This window comes from Sinocyclocheilus rhinocerous, unplaced genomic scaffold (assembly GCF_001515625.1).
Source record: "Sinocyclocheilus rhinocerous isolate Xijiao unplaced genomic scaffold, SAMN03320098_v1.1 scaffold963, whole genome shotgun sequence".
In the NCBI taxonomy this organism is placed as follows: Eukaryota; Metazoa; Chordata; class Actinopteri; order Cypriniformes; family Cyprinidae; genus Sinocyclocheilus; species Sinocyclocheilus rhinocerous.
In genome coordinates this window covers 910,908-933,534 of record NW_015638949.1, presented here as the reverse complement: position 1 = coordinate 933,534, position 22,627 = coordinate 910,908, and the positions used below count along the sequence as shown (strand labels likewise).

The following is a 22,627-nucleotide window of genomic DNA, read 5'->3' as shown; positions in this document are numbered from 1 at the left end:
GTCTAAGCATGAAAATGTAATTCATCTGATAACACAAATTAAGGCAGTTATCACCACACGCTTAGCATACTGCAGCGATTAGTCTCACCCTTCTCACTTGCCTCATCTCCGAGAAACCTAATGGCAACATTTTGCATTCCCATTTTCACAATGAAATAATAGCAGTCTCAAATGAGTGATGGTCCCCAGAGGGTTGGTTCCCTGCGGGGTTTGCCATCACTGTAACCCTCAAACCGCCCGCGCTACTGCTGGAAGTGGTTCTCGTCTGCCTTCCGCCAGAACGAGCCCCAGATCGCGGCAGCGGCAACGGGACTCCGCCCCCTTGCGAGTAGCGGAGCCTGGTGCGCAGCTCCGAGATGGTCATCTTCCCGCAATGAGAACATGACTCATCCACGAAGGCCACCTCAGCGTGCTTGATGCCCAGACACGTGAGGCAGCGATCGTGACCATCACCCGGTGCCAGGTAACGACCGCACCCAGAAACGCACGGGTGAAACGGCATCCTTATAAGGACGATCCGTCGTCTTTATAAAGACGCACCCGTGTAGCTCTTTTAGAGAAATTTGCTCTTTTAGTGCTGAGGCGCACAGGGGAGATGGCCGCTTTGCAACACGACAGGGGGTAGTGCAGCCTGAAGTGCGCAACCCACTCGACACTGGAACGACCACCGCTGAAGCGCCGTCCCGCCAACACAGAAAGCTTCCGAGAGCTTGCTGAACTCGTAGTTCTTGAAATAACATAGAGCAGAACGATGTTGTCGCTCGGCTCCGAAGCGAAAAGCTGGTATGCATTGCACCTGCTGCCTTATTATACTCACGCTGTGATCAGCGGCAGCTGGATGCAATAATTGCATGCCAATGTGCATTGGCTCGTTTAGTTTACACTCGAAGTAGATTGGTCTATCGAAGCGATATCCCAATTCGTCGGTCACGACGTGACTCGTAGTGACCGACTGAAAGGGAACTAGCCTTCTCTATATCTGACATGGGTGCAACATTGTCAGCAGCACTTCATGAAACTATGACTTTCTATTCTTGCTGTTATTAAACATTAACCCTTTTACTGTCATAGTGGTGGTTTATTAGTAAAATATGCATGTACTAAAACTGTGGCTCTATGAGAGAGTTCATTGAGTATCTAGGTGCTGAAGGACACTGAAGTGCTAGATCTATATGATATTGCAAAGCGAGTCACTTCACTCAGTAAACCTGAGACACTTCTGCCAGCTGTATGTGAGAGTGTTTCAGTTTTGATCATGTGATATGCAATGGAGCCTGACTGGTCTGTGCCTCAGGCAGTTACTCAGAAGCGAAAGTCAGTATGGGAAAGTCAGTATGAAGATGCCAGCAACACAAAAGAAAGCTCTTCAGGATTTCTTTGTACTGTATGTCAACATTGCATAACATGTAAATTGTCATCCCCTAAACTTCCAAAACCAGAACACAGTGAATATTCGAGGTCTCAGACACAAAAGAAAAGGTCTCATAAAAAGAGAAATACAAAGAGAGTCTTTTCTGAATGCTATCCCACTTAAAAAGTTTTTATTTTAATGCAGTGCTTCCCGAATTAGTTGTACCCCCACAGCCTTATCAGTAAAAATAAAGGCCCCTTCAAAGATATCAAACCATAAATGTGTTCCTTTTCACTTATACGACAAATGTTTAAAGAATAAAAAAATAAAGAAAACCTTAATTAATAATAACTGAACCCTAACAAATCTCCTAATAAGTATCATTATATCTAGAATCACAAAGTATGTGTGCAAAGTGCATGGTGAAATAAAGATCTGGCAAATAAAAAGATTACCGGCTACTGTTTTGTAAGCACAAATGGAATATAGCCAGACGATATTTAGCACCAAGGCCACAACCTACTCTTCACATCCACCAGACTCAAGCTTTCTCCTTCAAACAAAAGGCAACAAATTATTAATGTAACTGCCTTACCTCATGTACTTTCACATAAACAGCCATTTAGAAATACTACCTGTCTGTTATGCAATATTTCTATTACACACTGCCCTACTTACTGTAAGTGCTGGACCTCAAGAATGCATACTAGAGCAATTTTCATGTTATTCTGTGGTTACTAATGCATGACGTCAATAATAATGTCACTTTTGTCTATGTGACACAGCTGGGGCAAAAATGGCTAATAAAAGGCTTGTGCTGGTCATTATCGTAGCCAAATAAGTCAATTCAAGTTACCTTTATTTCTATAGCACTTTATACAATACAGATTGTTTTGTAAATGGCAGAATCAATATGAAAAGTCAATTATGGAGACAATTCAGATTCTACTGTAAAGCAGATCCAAAATAGACAACAGTGTCAGAATTAAGGTCAAGTCAGATCAATAACAGTGTAAAGTTCATTCATTTTGAAACAAGTTCATTTGAGCTACGAAGCAGCTTTACAGAAGACAAAAGTGTCATCATCCAGCTTAATTCAGTTTTAGTTTTGTTCTCATCCAACTGTGTCAACATTACTGAAAAAACAATACAACATACAAGCACTAAAACAACTGCAGATAAATAAAACTGTTTTATAATCTTACCTTTATATTGTAAGCTACGACAAATACAGTTCATTACAACATACAAACAGCCCATAAGACAAACACTACAACAATATCCACCTTATTTTCCCGTAAGAGTTGGCCTGGCCATTTGTAAATTTTATGGGTCTGGCTTCCAGGGTCATCTGCATCCAGCTATTTTTAGCTGTGCAAAACAGCTCGTTTTGCTACATGATATTGCAAATTGGTGTGTCTTACTATATTATTTTAATGTATTATCTTAATTATGAAAACACTGGTTTGTAGTTCAAACAGTTTTACCATTTACTGCACTTTGTTATTCTTCTAATTATTTCCCTACAGTGGCTAATGAACCGGAAGTCTCGCACATTGACAGAAAACGGCTTACTTCCACGTTGAAGAATAAGGTGGATAATGATAATGATAAAGGGATAGTTCACCCAAAAATAAAAATTCATACAGGTTTGGAATGACATGAGGGTGAGTAAAAGATGACAGAATTTTCATTCTTGGGTGAACTATCCCTTTAAGTCTTCTGAGGTAATTTGACGAGAGATTGGACTGCAACATAGTGTATGACGGTGATTATTTTACAAAACATCAGATTGCTGAATGCTGTGATTGACCAAACAGAATCAGGTATTCTGAATAATAAAACTGTATATAAATTATTAAATCAAATTAACATTAGATCAGATGCATTTTAATAATAGGTGACACCAGAATTGTGAAAGATATAACCTCTATCATAAAACTCTCTCTCTATCTCTTATTATGCACAGATTCAGTCGTCTCATATTGAAATTTCCAGCGGCATTTTTACAGTTATCAGAGAGGCGCAATATGAAAAGTTCAGCATATATTTTCATATCTGTTGCTATAGAAACAAGTTGGGTTGAAAATAAAAGGGTGCCTTTGAGAAGCAGAGGTTAATGTTGTTACTTTGTTTCCCCAGAGTTTCCCCACCTCAGCCTTTCTGACGATTCAATGTCATATAACATTAGCTTAAACTAAAACCCTCTGTCTGTGACAAGTCCAGACTGTCTGTGTTTAAACATATTAGAAGACAGCTGCCAGATTTGCTCTCTGTTTTACTTTTCCTTCGTGTCCTTTAGATTCACACACCCTTACTTTGATGCCAAACTGCAGGATCTGCGAAAGAAACAAGCAAGGTGAAATCAACAAACACATTTATTTAATATTGAATTCTAGTGGATAAAATGAAGCAATATAACGTGTATATAAGTAAGATTTCATGGGTGTCTCAGAAATATAACTGGAGACTATCAGTAATTATCTAAATTATAGTCTATGCTCTAATCACCTCTTAATTATAGTACATTTTCTAATTTTCTCTTAAATTAGATTTAATAGCAGTCTTGTATTCATTAGCCAGCTTTGTACTACAGTAGCGTCACATTCGCCGCCATCAGTCTAAAGTGCATGCAGGTGCTCATGGATATTTATTGATTACAGTTCAGGATTTTTAATGCAAATGTTGCAGCTGTCTGATGACATTTCTCCAGCACTACAGCAGAAGGCTGCCAATCACAATGGGATGAAAGATTATTTTCACCAATTAAGTGTTTTAGCATACAGCTTGATAAATAGCAAGGATCCAGTGTTTTTCGAATACAGTAGCACCATTGTGAATCATTCATGTCCGCAGCACAAATTATGTGGGACAAATTAAACACAGTTTTATACTAAGAGTAACCTTAAGTATGATCAAAAGTAGCAGTATTGCTTGTGTTAAAAATAAATGTTAATGAATGAATGAGATGAAATATTAAAAAACAGATGGCAGTGCCCAGATACTAAAAGATCATCAAAGGTTTCGAAATTCAAATTGGTCACAGTTACAGTATCAGCATAATGTTCTCAACAAGAATTTCAATCGTTTTTTGAGGAGCATTTCAATCCAATTGATTAGCACTGATTAGCCTTGGGTCGCTTTTCTATTATGCCAAATGGCTTTGTGTGACTTAAACACATTAGATATGGAGCTAATGCCCTTTGTCATGATGCTGAGAGTCTGCCTTCAAGACACAGCCTAGGATTTAATTAAGAAAATCACCAGCCACATGGATTTACAGACGGAAGAGTCAGCTGTTAAGTGGATTAATTATTCTAGAGAAAAGGATGGCTCTTGAACAGCGGGATTTGTGTTTGGCGAAAGAAGTGGACATGCTGTATGTTTCTTATTTAACATACAGTATCCAATTATTCCTATTCTGCAATATATTTCCATGTCAATAGCTGCTGAAAATTCTGCTTAGCTATAACAGGAATACATTTCATTAAAAAATATTATAATAGAAAACAGTTATTTAAAATTGTAATAAAATCTTGCAATATTAATATTTTACTGTATTTTTGATCAAATAAATGCAGCCTTGGTAAGCATAAAAATCTTCTTTTAAAAACATAAAATCTTAATTATTCCCATTTTTGACTTGTAGAGTAAACAAAAAAATGTTTTTTTCAAAAACATTTTATATATGTGTGTGTGTTTGCTTGTGTGTGTGCAACAGTTCTTTCTGGTCCTCGAATCTGATTGGCTGAGAGCCTTTTCCCAGAGTGAGATATTCTAGAAACATCGGAACTCCAACCATTTCAATCACCAACCGTTTGTATCACTCCGCTTGATGTATTTCTCACAAATTCACTATAATTTTATAAATAATATTGTTTTTCTGTCACGGATTGTAGTTTTACAAGTTTTTTAGGCGAGAATGTACTTGTTTTGACTTCAGATATGCGGATTGTTAATAAAGATAACATCTTTGCTTCGGAATTTAAAGGAACTTTGGCACCACTGACAAATATTTAATCTTGTAAAATGTGTGGTAAGTAATTTAACTTACTGCCACTCCGTAGTATACACAGAGTAAGTGTGATCGCGAATCTCAAAAGTGAAAGTGAGCTAGCATTCAAAAGCGATTTCAATGGCCCGCATATTAATAGCGGCTCCCTGATACCCGCAATTTATATACAGTATAATTACCCAAACTATATAATTGCAAGAGAAAGCATTGAAATATATTTTTTCCTCCCATCTCGTATTTACAAAATAATAATCAACTTTAATATTCAGTGAAGACCATTAGACTACATTTTATATGATGGGGGTGGTAAGGGACCTGGAGAATGGGTAGGGGGGCGCTGGCCTAAAAAAGGTTGAGAACCACTGCTATACAGTGAAAAAAGGCTAAGTCGATTAACAATGCATTATAAATATACTTTATTCTTATAAAAAATACCCGAGATGGCTTGAAGAACACAAATAAACCCAACGTGATCTCATGATAATTCGTATGTATTTTACGTAAAATGTGGTTCTATAAAACATACATTTACTTATGTTTTTACAGACACTAAAACGTATAATACTGACATATTTTCAGCATCTAAACGTACAATAACTTACATATTTTCAGCATTTAAACGTACAAAACTGACGTATTGACGACACCTAAAAATGAATCCTTATGAATATTGAAATCGCGGCATTAATTTTATTAGTTTTTAGTTGTCATATGAATTACCTTGTTTTCAATTGCATTATTAAATTGTTTACTCGTTTACTTATGAAATGATAACATTTCATTTTGTTGTGCAGGGGTCTAAAATCTAAATCGCTTATTGATAAAATGATAAAAATGCTTATTCGCTATAAAATGGGTAGGTTTAGGTTTGGGGGTATAATAAAAACTTACAAAAATGTACGTTTTGTGCTTGTAAATGTTACGTATTAATACCTACGTATAAACATGAGACCAGGCTGTTATTACACATCAGTACACGTCATTTCCTTTCCAAACATGGAATTCGGATTCAGGCACATCCCTATAATGTTTTATTGTGAATATGACATTGAGCTGAAGAATGAATGCTGTATCAGATGCAGGTAACACTCTCTCAGTCCATCTCTCTCATAATAATCTACTCTACATAATACACTGAGCTTTTAAAACAGTAATACAATAAGTTTTCAATGAAGCAACTCAACGTTCCTTCGTTACCAGTTCTAAAGTGATGTTTTTGAATTAGTAACGGAGGCTTGGGCTCAACTGTTAAACTGTCAACTTGAGATTTGAATCCGTGGCGGAAGGAAGTAGTTCTGCACAAAAGAGGGTTTTTACAGACACTCCAATGTTGTTTCTTATGTATTTACACATTCGTGCTGTCGAACTGTTGTATAAATGTAGTATCATACGGGTAGCAGTGCGATATGGCTGTATATCGGCACAGCTGTGATTCGGCCATAGACACGAGGCCGCAGTGTATTGCTCACATATATATATATTTATATATATATATTACAAAAGGTACTGCATAACATGAAACACCCTACACAGGAATGCATCTTGTATTTACTGATGAGCATGTAAAAACTTTCCCCTTAAGACATGTTTGCAGTCTGACAGTGCGCTCATGTCTTATTCATTTACACAGCTGCGTAACACTGGCCTGCTGTCAGTCACGCTATCAATACACTCTCTGCACTGCCTTCATATTGACATTTTAGAGGAGAAACGATCCAGAGGCAAAAAAAAAGAGGAAAATGGAGAATAGAGACTGATAGAGAGATAAAGGGAGAGAGAGATTATGCTGTAGTAACCTGATATTAGAATCCGTGGCGGAATTAAGTAGTTCTGCACAAAAGAGGGGTTTTACAGACACTCCAATGTTGTTTCTTATGTATTTACACATTCGTGCTGTCGAACTGTTGTATAAATGTAGTATCATACGGGTAGCAGTGCGATATGGCTGTATATCGGCACAGCTGTGATTCGGCCGTAGACATGAGGCCGCAGTGTATTGCTCACATATATATATATTTATATATATATTACAAAAGGTACTGCATAACATGAAACACCCTACACAGGAATGCATCTTGTATTTACTGATGAGCATGTAAAAACTTTCCCCTTAAGACATGTTTGCAGTCTGACAGTGCGCTCATGTCTTATTCATTTACACAGCTGCGTAACACTGGCCTGCTGTCAGTCACTCTATCAATACACTCTCTGCACTGCCTTCATATTGACATTTTAGAGGAGAAACGATCCAGAGGCAAAAAAAAAGAGGAAAATGGAGAATAGAGACTGATAGAGAGATAAAGGGAGAGAGAGATTATGCTGTAGTAACCTTGTTTGTAAGGCTCTGGGACCTTCTGCTTATACAAGATCCAAGCTGAGCTGAAGATAACATAGAATATTGCACTATTTCCTTGGTCCAATGACTCTCAGTCTCTTTACTGAAATCTATTATTTTGGCTTCCTCTGTAACGCAAGATACTGAAACATACAGCAGAGAGAGACTCACACTGAGGGCAAAGCAGCACTGCATTATATCTGGAAGGTTTTCAAAAATGAAAGAATGTAGAGCAAGAAGACAAAATATACATTTTTCCATTCATATTCAATACCCATCTGTTTACAATTTAAGAATGAATTGATCCGACTACTCATCTACTCATTAATGCATAGACTATTCATCTTCTCTCCCACTCACTTCTCGCTCACTGATGCTCTTTTCTCTCATGTGATGTCACACACTGCGCTTGTGCTATCACACATTTCATTCCATATTTCATATCACACACAGCACTGGCTCCACTGAGCAATTTGTTCCCAAGCACAGAAAGTGTTACTATGAAATATGTATAAACAGAGTAGAGGGAAAAAATTGAAACACACTTTTGCAGAATTTAACGCAGTATGAAGATAAAGATGGACATGAACAATGTACTTCTTAGGACTGTCAAAGTTATCTGTTAAACTGCTTTGGAACAATATTTGTTGCGAAAAGGTCGATAAAAATAAATTTGAAATGAATATGTTTCTCTTTAGGTTTATACTTTGGGGGTAAAAAAAATAGATACAGCTAATACAAAGTCAGTATTATTCAGATAGCTTTGGCTTCAGTACAGTAACAGTATAAAAGCAAACTATTTAATTTAGAATAATTTCACACCTTCAAACATGTACATACAGTATATACTATACATATTGTATATACAGCTGCCTTTATATTTAGTGGATCGTCATATTTGGGGGTCCTTGGAATCAAAAATTTTGAAACCCCTGCTTTAGATGACCAAAATTTGGGGTAAAAATAATAATTTGAAAAGGGACTCAGGTTCAAATCCCAATCTCACTACATATTCTTGAAAAAATAAAATGAAATAATAAATAATAAATATGGGTATGTGGCCCCTCAATTGATATGGGCATGATTCTTCTGCTTTCATAAAGATGTCATGACTTTTTCAACATGAAAAACCCATCTGTTTGTCCCTAGAGATTGTCTCACCCTACTTTTGAAGACACATCCCCACTACACATCACAAAGACACGCACAATTCAAACACAACTCAAAACTGCAGTCTTGCCTAATAAATAAAACCTCATAACGTGCTGGATAATACATTATTTCATACACGCAGAGATGCGTGTGAGGAATGCCATATAAGGATTATATTAAATGCGGTGATAATGATGACCAAAATAATATTTATGATAATGCTGCTGTCATCAGTGATAATGATGATGAAGAATGACAATGTCGGCGCTGACGGTGACAATAGTGACACAGAGAATGTTATAAATGATGAACTAATGCTGCAGTGACATCTCTTGAGCAGCTTTGTTTGCCACTACATCAGAGGAAGTGGATTCCACATTCGGGATTTTGAAGAGTTCCGTTGCCAGGGAACAGCTGTGAATGTGTTTGGTCAGTTGGAAGTGTGACCCGGTTAGAGAGGAGAGGATCTATCTAATCTAACTCTGATCCTTCACCCCACAGTCTGACAGAGGACTCTCTTGCTCAGGCTTGCTCTCTTTCTGACAGGGGTCTTTATTTTTATGTGTCCTTTAGGTGGCAACAAAGTCACTAGCCACCATCCTAGCACTCACTCTCATAATCTCAACAATTCTTCAGTACATGAATCACAGATTAATTATTGTAATAGTCTAAATGTGAAAGTTAAATGCAGTTTTAGTGGGCGAAACAACCTAAAGGTTTTTCATTTTGATCTGAGGTTCACAGTGAGCTACACATCAGATGTGGATACACTACTTTTCAAAAGTTTGGAGTTGGTAAGAATTTTTAGCTACCCAGGGTCATTGGGAATACATGCCTCTTCCTTTGTTTCTGCAAAACTCATACGGACGCATCACTGCAGCTTCCAGTTGAAATGAACACTCAAGGCAGTAAAACTCTGACAACTTCCTTTTCACACAAATTATGGGGGAAGGTTACCGGACATTTGAATTCTGAACCGCCGCAATATGTGCTTGAAGCAACTTAATAATAACACTGCAATTCATGCCTGAACCAACGTAATAAAAACGTGGCCACAGTCATGTATTGAACATGCATTTTAGAACCACTCACTAGACATTTCACTTTGAAACTTCCGCAAAACGTACAGTAATGTACGTAATATCTGTGTTGTGGAAACTTCGCTACAAGCACGATTTTTCAATTAGCCTGGGCTGCTTTTTAATGTGTTAGAAAGAAGTCTTGTATGCTCACAATAGCTGCATGTATTTGATTAAAACTACAGTAAAAATTGAATATCGTGAATAACAACAACTTAAAATAATTGTTTTCTGTTTTAATATTTATTAAAATGTATTCCTGTGATGGCAAAGCTGAACAGAATTAATTTGAAATATAATTTTTTTGTTGTCTTTACTGTCACCTTTGATTTTAATTTAATGCACACTTACTAAATTAAAAATATTAATTTCTTTAAAAAAATCTTACTGACCCCAAACTTTTCAAATGGTAGTGTATATATAACTTCAAAAAAGTACACTTGTAAAAATATACTTATATATATAATTAAATGAATTTCTTTGTTTTGCTTCTTTTTTTTCTTTTTTTTACCAGACAGACGTTGAGTGTTGATGAAGCATTTAAAGAGATAAACTGCTGCTCATTATGGCACCAATAAACGGTCTCAGTCATGCAGACAGAGGTAATGGTATGTTTCTAACAGCCAGAGAGGGCCCTTATAACTGTCTCTAAGAATGGTGAACACAGTCAATTGACTTTCAGCTTTCTATGCCCATCCATACTTGTGAAACGCTCAATTACCCAACTCATTTTTTTTATACTGTTGGTTTAAAATAATCTGCATTAGACTTTTATATTTCAAAGATTTCATTACTGAGGAACTGCTTTGCTTATTTATTTGTTGTCAGTCTGTTAGCATTAGTGCAGGATACTGCTTCATTATCAGTCACACAAAGCCGAGAACTCCAATGGACCGAATAAAGCTGTAGTTGCCAGTATGAATTAATCACTAGCTATTCCTGAGGTTAAATGTTCCTTGGTATGGTTACAGAATGCCTACAATCAAGAATTAACATGGAGCTCTGAGCATTTTCTCAGAGAACAAGTCAACTTCTATAGGATTATCATTCAGCGCTTTGCGTGAGCATTGAAAATTGTTGTTAAGAATTCGGTTTGGTTCAATGTCCTCTTGAATGTCTCTTCTTGTCCGGATACAAATTAATTAAAAAGCAGTATAAATATTATGCCTGCAATTGCATTGCAATAATCATAAGCAAACATTTAGACCAGGAAATGAAACAAGATAAGACATCAATTATGAAGGTTCTACACCTGCATCTCTGCATAAAGCTGTGAGTCACTCAAGTGTGGTGAATCATCATGAAACTCATACTCAGAAATCACAAGTAAACGAAGCTCACAGCTCATAGTTCACATGCAGAGACCCGCATACAACAGCAACTTCATTAAGAAGGCCAAAAGCACCGCTGGGAGTTTTCCAGGTAAACTACAGGAAGACTTCTGTCCGGCAGTATCAATCCTTGGTGTAAAGCTAAAACACAGAAAGGTGATGAGATCAGCTGAATATATCACCAGAGGTGTTTTGTCCAACCAGCAAGACAGCTCTAGCAGAACTAAGGCCAGAAAATTAATCAAGGATTCACTCAACAGGCTGCTGTCAGGGAAAAGCTATCACAGCTTTGAGGCCAACACAAAGAGATTCAAGAAAACTACTCTGGCTGGCTGGCTGGGTGGGTGGTTGCTATGCAGTTGGTGTTCATGAGGATTGTTTTTTTGTGTTTTTTTTTTGCTACAGTGTAGCTAGGAGGTTTCTGAGTGGTAGCTAATAAGCTGCATACTGCTGCATAAATGTTGCTTGATCTGTGCATATCTCTCTACTGATTCAGATGACTTTTTCACTGGAAGAAGAAATATTATGGATAGATGATTCATTTGAAGTTAAACACATCTTAATGATGGATTTGTTCAGATGGTTGCTAATTAGCTGCATACTGGCCCTAAACCAAAAGAGCGTATTTAAAGAGTGTATTCATCTAATAGATTTTGCTACTGTCTCTTAGAAAAGTAAAAATGTACTCACCCTATGGCCATCCGAGATGTAGATTAGTTTGTTTCTTTGTAAGAAACAAATCCATCAAGGCATTTTAACTTTAAAACTTTAAAATCCATAATAACACTTCCTTCAGTGAAAAGGTTCCCCTGTTGTCATCTCACTCTAAAATCCACTGACATGCAGTATTTGTTTAGAGCTGTTTTGGACTGTTTTAGCTTGTAAACGCTGCTTGATCTGTGCTTATTTCTCTCCTGATTCAGATGAGACGACTTTTTCACTGGAGGAAGCAATATGGATAGAGGACTTGTTTGAAGTTAAAAACATCTTAATGATGGATTTGTTTCTTACAAACACAGCTTTTCACATCACAAGATATTAACTGATTGACTGGAGTCGTGTGGATTACTTGTGGATTATTGTGATGGTTTTTCATTAGCTGTTTTGACTCTCATTCTGACAGCACCCATTCACTGCAGAGGATCCATTTGTGAACAAGTGATGTAATACTAAATTTCTCCAAATCTGTTCACATGAAGAAACAAACTCATCTACATCTTGGATGGCCTGAGGGTGAGTGCATTTTCATTTCTGGGTGAATTATTCCTTTAAAATGAACCTTTAAAAAGAACATTGCTTGCAAACAATCAATAATTCAGTACAAAGTTTGATGAAGGATACAAAAGATAGTCTGAGCAAGTTCAACAAAAGAAAGTACAACAAACAAAACTATGACTTATGAAACAACTACCACTCAAAATGACTTATTCTTTTACAAAGATGAAGAACCGCACACACACACACAAAAAATGAATGCATGTTTATGTCAGGATTTTTCAATGGGCCTTAACTGGAATTACTGCATATTTTTAGTATCAGACGTATCAGTTACATGCTAAACAAAGTGCATTCTGTGTAGAAATGTAAATTTCTGCAGCAATATCTGTGCAACAACGTATTGCGTTGTAAACCAGTTGACATCCCTTCAACTTTGATGTGTTGTCAAGCCGATGATATATGTTTCAGATTTAGGGGGTTGGGGCTGTGCTTTGGAGCAGACACTTTAGAACAGCGCCTCCATAAATAGCTGCCAGGCAAGGACATGCACTTTTTATGAGAAAGGCCCCAAATACAGACCTCAACTAAAATTATATCTCGTTCATCAGACTCTCTCTCTCTCTCTCTTGCTCGCTCACATGCCCTAAAAGCTTCTTTAGCTTTGCGTCTGTGCTGTCAAAGCCCGCCATTCTTATCACTCCACAGGAAAGAATGCCAATAAAAGAGAGTGGAGTCTTAACACGAGAACCTCTAAAAGCCTGAAGCAACCTCCTGCCTGTTTCAGTCACCCTCCACGCAGCTACCAGTGAGTTCACACTACTGTCAAGCATCTCACCTTTATAAGCCTGCTCTCATTTCACAGCCATACTTCCCTGAACAAAATTTACAGCTTAAAAATTCATGGTTGGATACAAAGTTATCAGTTCACAGTGTGAGAAAGCATTCAAGAGCATATAAAGAATGCAGTGTATAATGGATTTTTATTCACTCTTACTGTAAAACCCCAGTGTTATTTCTAAAGGCAAAAGCTCACAAATAATGAGCAGAATGAGGGTGTACTGAATAAAAAAAGTTAAATGGTTAATCAGGGTTTTACAAAATTCAGAATTGAGCAAATGAAGAGTTAAAGTTCCCTAAATTTCAAACTCCCTAAAGTTTGAGGTTGGTAAAATTATTTTTTATATTTTTGAAAGATGTCTCTTATATGTTCAGCAAGGCTGAACCGATCTAATCAAAATACAGTAAAATCAGTAATATTGTTAAATATTATTATAATTTAACATAACTTTTAAATTATTTATTAAAATTTAAATTATTGATTTGATGACAAAGCTTAATTTATTATTTCAAATGTAAGAAACATTTCTTATTATCATCAGTGTTGAATACAGTTGAATACAGAAATGTGCTGCTTGATATTTTTGTCAAAACTGTAATTAGTTTTTCAGGATTCTTTGAAAAATAAAAAGTTCAAAAGAACAGCATTTATTTTAAATATTTTGTAAATTATTAATGTTATTATAATCCTCTCACTTACAATTTAATATTTAATGCATCCTTGCTGAATAAATGTATTCATTTAAATCAATCAATCAATCAATCAATCAATCAATCAATCTTACTGACTAAAAACCTTTAAATGGTAGTCTATTTGTGGCAATACAAACATCAGTGGAGGTTTAGTTAAAATAAATTTACTTCATTCAAAATTAATTATTTTACTATTAATTATTTTTGATTGCATTTTAAATGTATTTCATTTACATAAATTATCCAAATCAATTATATGACTTTCTTTGAATTTAAGTTTTATTTAGATTTTTTAATTATTTTAATTTTACTTCCTTACATTTACAGTTTTGCATACTGTTTTCTACTTCAATTCAAATTCAAGAATTTAAAAGGTATTTTCAATTACATTATGAATGGCACAAAAATGAACTTATGATTTTCACACAGTAAAAAAAATATAATTGGCAAAAAGAACCTTCTTTCTTCTAAAAATGGGGGGGGTAAAGCCTGGTCCAATTTTTTTTTTACATATTAGAGTTAAAGGCTTTTACTGAGGGGATCTCTCTTTTAATCGCTCCATAAATCACAAAATACCGCCAGAAAAAAACCACCATATTTAGAGGTTACAGTGGGTACGGAAAGTATTCAGACCCCCTTAAATTTTTCACTTTTTGTTATATTGCAGCCATTTGCTAAAATCATTTAAGTTAATTTTTTTTCCTCATTAATGTACACATAGCACCCCATATTGACAGAAAAACACAGATTTGTTGACATTTTTGCAGATTTATTAAAAAAGAAAAACTGAAATATCACATGGTCTTAAGTATTCAGACCCTTTGCTGTGACACTCATATATTTAACTCAGGTGCTGTCCATTTGTTCTGATCATCCTTGAGATGGTTCTACACCTTCATTTGAGTCCAGCTGTGTTTGATTATACTGATTGGACTTGATTAGGAAAGCCACACACCTGTCTATATAAGACCTTACAGCTCACAGTGCATGTCAGAGCAAATGAGAATCATGAGGTCAAAGGAATTGCCTGAAGAGCTCAGAGACAGAATTGTGGCAAGGCACAGATCTGGCCAAGGTTACAGAAAAATTTCTGCTGCACTTAAGGTTCCTAAGAGCACGGTGGCCTCCATAATCCTTAAATGGAAGACGTTTGGGATGACCAGAACCCTTCCTAGAGCTGGCCGTCTGGCCAAACTGAGCTATCGGGGGAGAAGAGCCTTGGTGAGAGAGGTAAAGAAGAACCCAAAGATCACTGTGGCTGAGCTCCAGAGATGCAGTCGGGAGATGGGAGAAAGTTGTAGAAAGTCAACCATCACTGCAGCCCTCCACCAGTCGGGGCTTTATGGCAGAGTGGCCCGACGGAAGCCTCTCCTCAGTTCAAGACACATGAAAGCCCGCATGGAGTTTGCTAAAAAAACACCTGAAGGACTCCAAGATGGTGAGAAATAAGATTCTCTGGTCTGATGAGACCAAGATAGAACTTTTTGGCCTTAATTCTAAGCGGTATGTGTGGAGAAAACCAGGCACCTGTCCAATACAGTCCCAACAGTGAAGCATGGTGGTGGCAGCATCATGCTGTGGGGGTGTTTTTCAGCTGCAGGGACAGGACGACTGGTTGCAATCGAGGGAAAGTTGAATGCGGCCAAGTACAGGGATATCCTGGATGAAAACCTTCTCCAGAGTGCTCAGGACCTCAGACTGGAACTAAGGTTTACCTTCCAACAAGACAATGACCCTAAGCACACAGCTAAAATAACGAAGGAGTGGCTTCACAACAACTCTGTGACTGTTCTTGAATGGCCCAGCCAGAGCCCTGACTTAAACCCAGTTGAGCATCTCTGGAGAGACCTAAAAATGGCTGTCCACGAACGTTTACCATCCAACCTGACAGAACTGGAGAGGATCTGCAAGGAGGAATGGCAGAGGATCGCCAAATCCAGGTGTGAAAAACTTGTTGTATCTTTCCCAAAAAGACTCATGGCTGTATTAGATCAAAAGGGTGCTTCTACTAAATACTGAGCAAAGGGTCTGAATACTTAGGACCATGTGATATTTCCGTTTTTCTTTTTTAATAAATCTGCAAAGATGTCAACAATTCTGTGTTTTTCTGTCAATATGGGGTGCTGTGTGTACATTAATGAGGAAAAAAAAATTACTTAAATGATTTTAGCAAATGGCTGCAATATAACAAAGAGTGAAAAATTTAAGGGGGTCTGAATACTTTCCGTACCCACTGTATATATATATAAACACAAAATATAAACACAAAATTGCTCAGGAATGAAACACCATATTGTGTTGCTTATAGATACATAACGGTTCTTTGTTTAGAACTATTTTTGTTACAGACGGAAAAACAAAGTAACTCAAAACTTAAAAAAAAAAAAACATTATTATCTTCTTGTTTGCTTAACCCTGTAAAGCCTGGCATAAAAAATACAAATATTAAAATGGTTAAAATGTTAAAAGTCTTGAAATAATATATAAAATTATATTTAAAAATAGAACCGTTTATTGAACCTTTAGATAAAATCTTTAAAAAAAAAATGCATATGTGTTTTTGTTGAGTATCATATTTGATACATCAGGCTTTCATGGCTCATACACGATAAAGAAATGGAGTTAGTTTAAACTCCAGAAGAAAAAATAACTATATTCAGAGGCCCATACTGAGTAAAATTTTCAATTTGGTGCAGTTTCTGATATTTATATAGCCAAAAAGAATTTCGGACACCTTGTAAATCTTTATAACAGTATAGCAGAAAACTCACATAAAATACATATAAATGTCAGTTTTCACTCCCAAAAATATGACTTAGTAAGTTGACACTTAAAGGCTTAGTTAACTGGGTTAGGGTTAACTGAATTAAACGGCAGGTTTGTGAAAAAAAAAAATAACTCAAAACTTAAAAAAAAAAAAACATTATTATCTTCTTGTTTGCTTAACCCTGTAAAGCCTGGCATAAAAAATACAAATATTAAAATGGTTAAAATGTTAAAAGTCTTGAAATAATAAATAAAATTATATTTAAAAATAGAACCGTTTATTGAACCTTTAGATAAAATCTTAAAAAAAAAAATGCATATGTGTTTTTGTTGAGTATCATATTTGATACATCAGGCTTTCATGGCTCATACACGATAAAGAAGAAAATGGAGTTTAAACTCCAGAAGAAAAAATAACTTTTCTTTGAATTTAAGTTTTATTTAGATTTTTTAATTATTTTAATTTTACTTCCTTACATTTACAGTTTTGCATACTGTTTTCTACTTCAATTCAAATTCAAGAATTTAAAAGGTATTTTCAATTACATTATGAATGGCACAAAAATGAACTTATGATTTTCACACAGTAAAAAAAATATAATTGGCAAAAAGAACCTTCTTTCTTCTAAAAATGGGGGGGGTTGGAGAGAGAGAGAGAGAGAGATTTCTTGCCTTATTACTGTAAAATTCTTGAATTGTTGCTTTTGGTGTGACAGGTAATTAGGTGCTTGTTACCAATAGTACATTTGACAATTTAAGCCTTACTGAAATTAAATAACAAGTTAACTATTTATCCCCCCAACAGAACAGTGTTGGCTAATGAATGGAGGATTTTAAATAACACATTCAAATCATTGACAGTCAGATACATGCTCTGGTTAAAGTATATGAGTCATTAGCTGAGATGGAGAAATTTGTTCATTCTCATAATTACTGCAGTGCCCTCACAGGGACACGGAATGCATTAATAATGCAGAAAAAAATAGACAAGAAGAAAGAGAGAGAGTTGAGTGTATGAAATTTTATTTCATCATTGTACAGAAATTCCTTTCCTCTCCCACTCGTTTTTGCTTTGCTTTTTCCTTTAGTCTCTATTCGTTGTTTTTATTTATCTTGCTTATCTTCCTGTTTTCTTCATGTCAGGAGTCTGTTGGGGTGTTTCACGCATATGTCGCATGCACGGTTTCTTTCCGCATGCTATTAAGGGACACTGGGCAGTAGAGAGAGCTCTTTTTTGAAGGGTTAGTGTGAGTGAGACTCATCTAGCCGCCATCTTCTAAAGCATGTCACTGGGGATTCCCTGTTCCTGTGCCATTTTCCCGCCATAATTTCCATAACCATAATTTCCTTTAAAGAAGTACCCCCCCCCACACACTTATTATATATACTATTATGTGCTATATTCCATTCGTTTTTGAATCCATACAATATCATTGTGTGAGGAAAATATGCACATTTTCAACCTTGGCATGCCACGATGCATTGCTCCAAGTTCGATGTCCATGACAAATTTGGCATTTGTTCTTGTTGTGTAACCGAAGGGTTACTTAGAAAAAAAACATTATACCGCTCCTCAAAAAGCCACACAATTTATATCTGTGGCACAAATAATGTTGGATGCAATGTCATTAACAAAAGCTAAATTAAATTAAAAGCATCGTTATCAATTAAAATACAAATAACAACTAGAATAACTGCAAAAACAAACTGAACTAAAATGCTATAAATTATTTTTAGTTTTTGATACAAAATATACTATAAAGGTTTCAGGAATGCAGCAAATATCCGCTAGCACAGCTGCCTTCTAGTCTGATTTTTCCATGATAGAGTATATATGAACTTTCATTAGTGCATGAACTTTCATAATGTTGGAATGTTGATCAAGTCAATTTATTACGCATTTTACACTTTTTCTTCAGTGTCACTCTCTCTTTAGCATACTTAGATCTTCAGAGAGCAGATCTGTGGAGAGTGTAATCAAGCTGTCACTGTCCTGATTCCTTAAAGCTAGCATCTGCAGCCCGTCTGCTCCTGACATCCCAGTGAATGTCAGGAAACACCGCCACATGGTTGGTCGCAAATTGGATGGGTTGAGCATATGGATGACAGGTAGCCAGACATTAGCACTATTCTTTCTCATTAAGAGACTGCAAATTTGTCTTACTAAATGCTGCAGTATGAACCCACAGAAGAGAGATTTTAAAAGTGAAAGATATCTAGTTATGTTCACACTAATATATACAGTGGGTACGGAAAGTATTCAGACCCCCTTAAATTTAAAAAAAAAAAAACATTATTATCTTCTTGTTTGCTTAACCCTGTAAAGCCTGGCATAAAAAATACAAATATTAAAATGGTTAAAATGTTAAAAGTCTTGAAATAATATATAAAATTATATTTAAAAATAGAACCGTTTATTGAACCTTTAGATAAAATCTTTAAAAAAAAAATGCATATGTGTTTTTGTTGAGTATCATATTTGATACATCAGGCTTTCATGGCTCATACACGATAAAGAAGAAAATGGAGTTTAAACTCCAGAAGAAAAAATAACTATATTCAGAGGCCCATACTGAGTAAAATTTTCAATTTGGTGCAGTTTCTGATATTTATATAGCCAAAAAGAATTTCGGACACCTTGTAAATCTTTATAACAGTATAGCAGAAAACTCACATAAAATACATATAAATGTCAGTTTTCACTCCCAAAAATATGACTTAGTAAGTTGACACTTAAAGGCTTAGTTAACTGGGTTAGGGTTAACTGAATTAAACGGCAGGTTTGTGCATACGGCTGAATGACAGCCATAGTGTGATAAACATAATATACATGCAAATGAATCCTCATGCACATTTATGACTTGTTACATCACGACATATTATCTGATTATCAGGAAATTTTGCTGGAAGAAAACAAACAAGCAGATTAATTAACATAGGAGACGGGAAACAGTACCTGTATGGATACATCACTGTAGGAGCCTCCAATCACTCCAGAGATTGCAAGTGGAACATCGTCATGGATGGCGTAGGATCCATCCGGGCACGTGTACTCACTATCATCCACTTTCGTAAGCGAAGCGCGCACAAATTCAAGTGACTGCTCCAGTGCGTACGTGTCTTTAGAGCAAGTGTCCAGAATGTGGGCACCTAACGTTACCCCGGGCAAAATCTGATCATCTTGATTGATCTTGTCTAGGGCTAGCAGCATCGCCTCCAGTCTCTGAATCCCTCTTTGTGCATTGATTCGGCCACAGTCCTGAGCCCCCTCCCCCTTTTGATGAACAGGAAACAGGCCTCCAATCACCAGGTCCCCCTCGATTATGATCTCTTTCTTGGAAGTGTCAGTGTTGTAACCTGGGATAGCCAAAGCTTGGTGTGTCCTGGCCAATAGAAGCAGCAGTAGAGTGAGATGAAGCGGCCAGGAGGGACCGTGAGCTCTGAAATGAGTTGACCTCTGAGCCATGGTGCTCAAAGATCTGGACACTTTACAGGTCAATCCCTATTTAGCAGTCTCACTTGTTGGAAAGGGATTGGGCTCAAGCCGTGCTAAAGGGAAGACTTTAGACACTTCAGTGCGCTTGTAAGAAGGCGTAGGCAAACTCAAGCTCAAGCATCATCGCCATCTCCCGCCTGTTAGGGGAGTTAGTGAAGATCACAATCTGTGGATCAAACAGAGAAAAAGCAAGCATTAGATCCTGCACTGCAATACACAACAACTGCTGTGATTTACCATTGCTCATGGGTCGGTTTTTTAAAGAGAACAGTGAAGAATAAGCTTGGGGACGTGAACCCTCAATAAAATCTAATTTGTCCCATGCACTTTTTTTCTACTTAATTAAAATGGGCTACAGCGACACAATTCGTAAAAATGTCTTCACAATCTACAGTACTTGGTAAATTGGTAAAATAGCGGATTACATAATCCATTTGTATTGGAACCACATTAATAATTTCCTTAACATTAATGCAGCTTTGCTGAATCTGGAAAGGGGATTTCTAGTTCCCAACGTGCATTGCGTGGGGCTGGATGGGGGGAGTAAATGTTGAAATTAAGTGTTATTTCATGTGTTTTTAAGCAAGATGAAAAAGTAGAAACTCAATATTTAATGTTCATTGTTCAGCTATGTTGGGATTTTGCAGCCTTTCTCTCATATAGTGGAGTTTTGGGGTTATTATTGTGGCGAAAATTGAAGCGAAGTTTTGTTGCCTTTCTCAAAAAGAAATCGGAAACACTTTACAATAAGCTTCCATTTGTTAACAGTAGTTAACTAGAAAATGACAATAAAAATACTTATAAAACATTTCTTAATCTTATGCTGAAAACAAGAACAAATATCTGCCAATGGGATAAAATTACCTTTATTTATGAGCTTTCTTTCTTTCTAACCTTGTTTTTTATTTGAATTCAGTTTTTTAGCCATTTTGAATTTTTCAAATTTTCTAGGTATTTTGAGGGTTGTTTTAGGCATAAACTCTCTTAATTTTTAAAGACTTAATACTTTAAATTATTTTGCATCTCAGGTATATGTATCTTGATTTAAGAATGTTTAGATATATATACTGGAAAATAAGACAAAAATACGGAGTAAGAAAATTATTTTTTGCATTGCACCAACACCATATATTACATGTGGTTAAAAAAAACATTACATCTAACATGCTATAGCATGCAGCTAGAGATTTAATTGAGTTACTTAGACTTGTTTTATTGCCATTTATTGAATACTGAATTGAGCTATAATTAAAAGGCATTTGATTAAAGTTCACAATTTATTATTGTAAAGAAAAAAACATTTCCAAGTGCGACATGCAGTATGCAAGCAATTTGCACAATCTAGCATGCAAGTATCATGTTAAATTGTCTATGAACCAAACACATTCCCATAACATCAAGGCAGAGGAACTAGAAGATGGCAAGTGTAACAATCTTAAACACCATTGTTTTATTGCACTGTTAAATGTAATTGTTTCAAATTCTTTACATCAGTAATAAGACTCCAAGACATTTAAATCACACAACACATCATTAGGATACAAATCTGACCGGTTAATTTTAAACAATTCAGTGAGCAGTTACAATAAAAACTGTCTAAGACTGAGGGGAAATTGGACCATGAGCATTTGCGTTATTCTTTGCTTATCAGTGGTCGTAAGCCGCACAGACATCTCTAACTGAGGGACTCAAATGTAATTTGTTGTGCAGTTGAAATATAAGTATTTGGCTGCACTGATTTTCTCTGTAACTCTCAGAATTGAATTTCTCAGAATTTCTCTGTTATTCCATCAGGTCGCTGGATTTGTTAGCTCACAGCGCTAGGTATGGGCTCCCTAAGGCCCCTTTCCCTTTAGCTCCTGGCTAGTCCATTGAGGGCTTTGTTCACTTGTGTATGTGTGTGTGTGTGTGTTAGGCTCTCTGCTCAGGGGACAGTGTGACCACTGTAGTGTAAAGCTAGCTCGCTTATAAACTTATGTAGAGGATCACTACCAGAGAGCTTGTAAGCCAACAGCTGCTTCACACACACACACGATCGGCAAACACATCAGTACATAAGCTTGCCTATATTTGCACTCTGAAAGACAGTGACCTTCAAAAATGCAGTTACAGCATGCATGTCAAAACTAAATGATTTATAAAAGATTCCCCGTGTAGTAAGCAAATTGACCAAACAGGCCTAGTTTTGTTTCTCTTTCTTTGCTTGTTCTCTCTCTGTTATATGCCAGCATATCAACGGGGAGCACACACGCTAATTTCACACATGCTAAGAGGTGTGGAGTATAGCTTTTGGATGCTGTGAATTATATAATTACGAGGTTTGCAGCCTCAGCTCCTGGAGTGTGTGAGAAGAG

General features: G+C 36.3%; 1 protein-coding gene and 1 long non-coding RNA gene across 2 annotated transcripts in view; both read right to left on the bottom strand.

Moving 5' to 3' along the window:
- Positions 1-22,627, bottom strand: part of LOC107750271 (metabotropic glutamate receptor 2-like) — a 41,512-nt gene that overhangs the window by 8,039 nt on the left and 10,846 nt on the right. Inside the window, exons 2-4 of the mRNA XM_016565581.1 lie at positions 19,734-20,439; positions 3,670-3,690; positions 150-364 (exon numbers count right to left, since the gene is read on the bottom strand). Of these exons, the coding sequence (XP_016421067.1) occupies positions 150-364; positions 3,670-3,690; positions 19,734-20,243 (746 nt within the window). The 5' untranslated portion in view covers positions 20,244-20,439. The remainder of the gene's footprint in view (positions 1-149; positions 365-3,669; positions 3,691-19,733; positions 20,440-22,627) is intronic.
- Positions 5,665-12,430, bottom strand: LOC107750255 (uncharacterized). The gene is made up of 3 exons (XR_001641126.1): positions 12,420-12,430; positions 5,893-5,897; positions 5,665-5,731 (listed from the first exon to the last, which is right to left on the bottom strand). It is a non-coding gene; the product is annotated as an uncharacterized LOC107750255 (long non-coding RNA).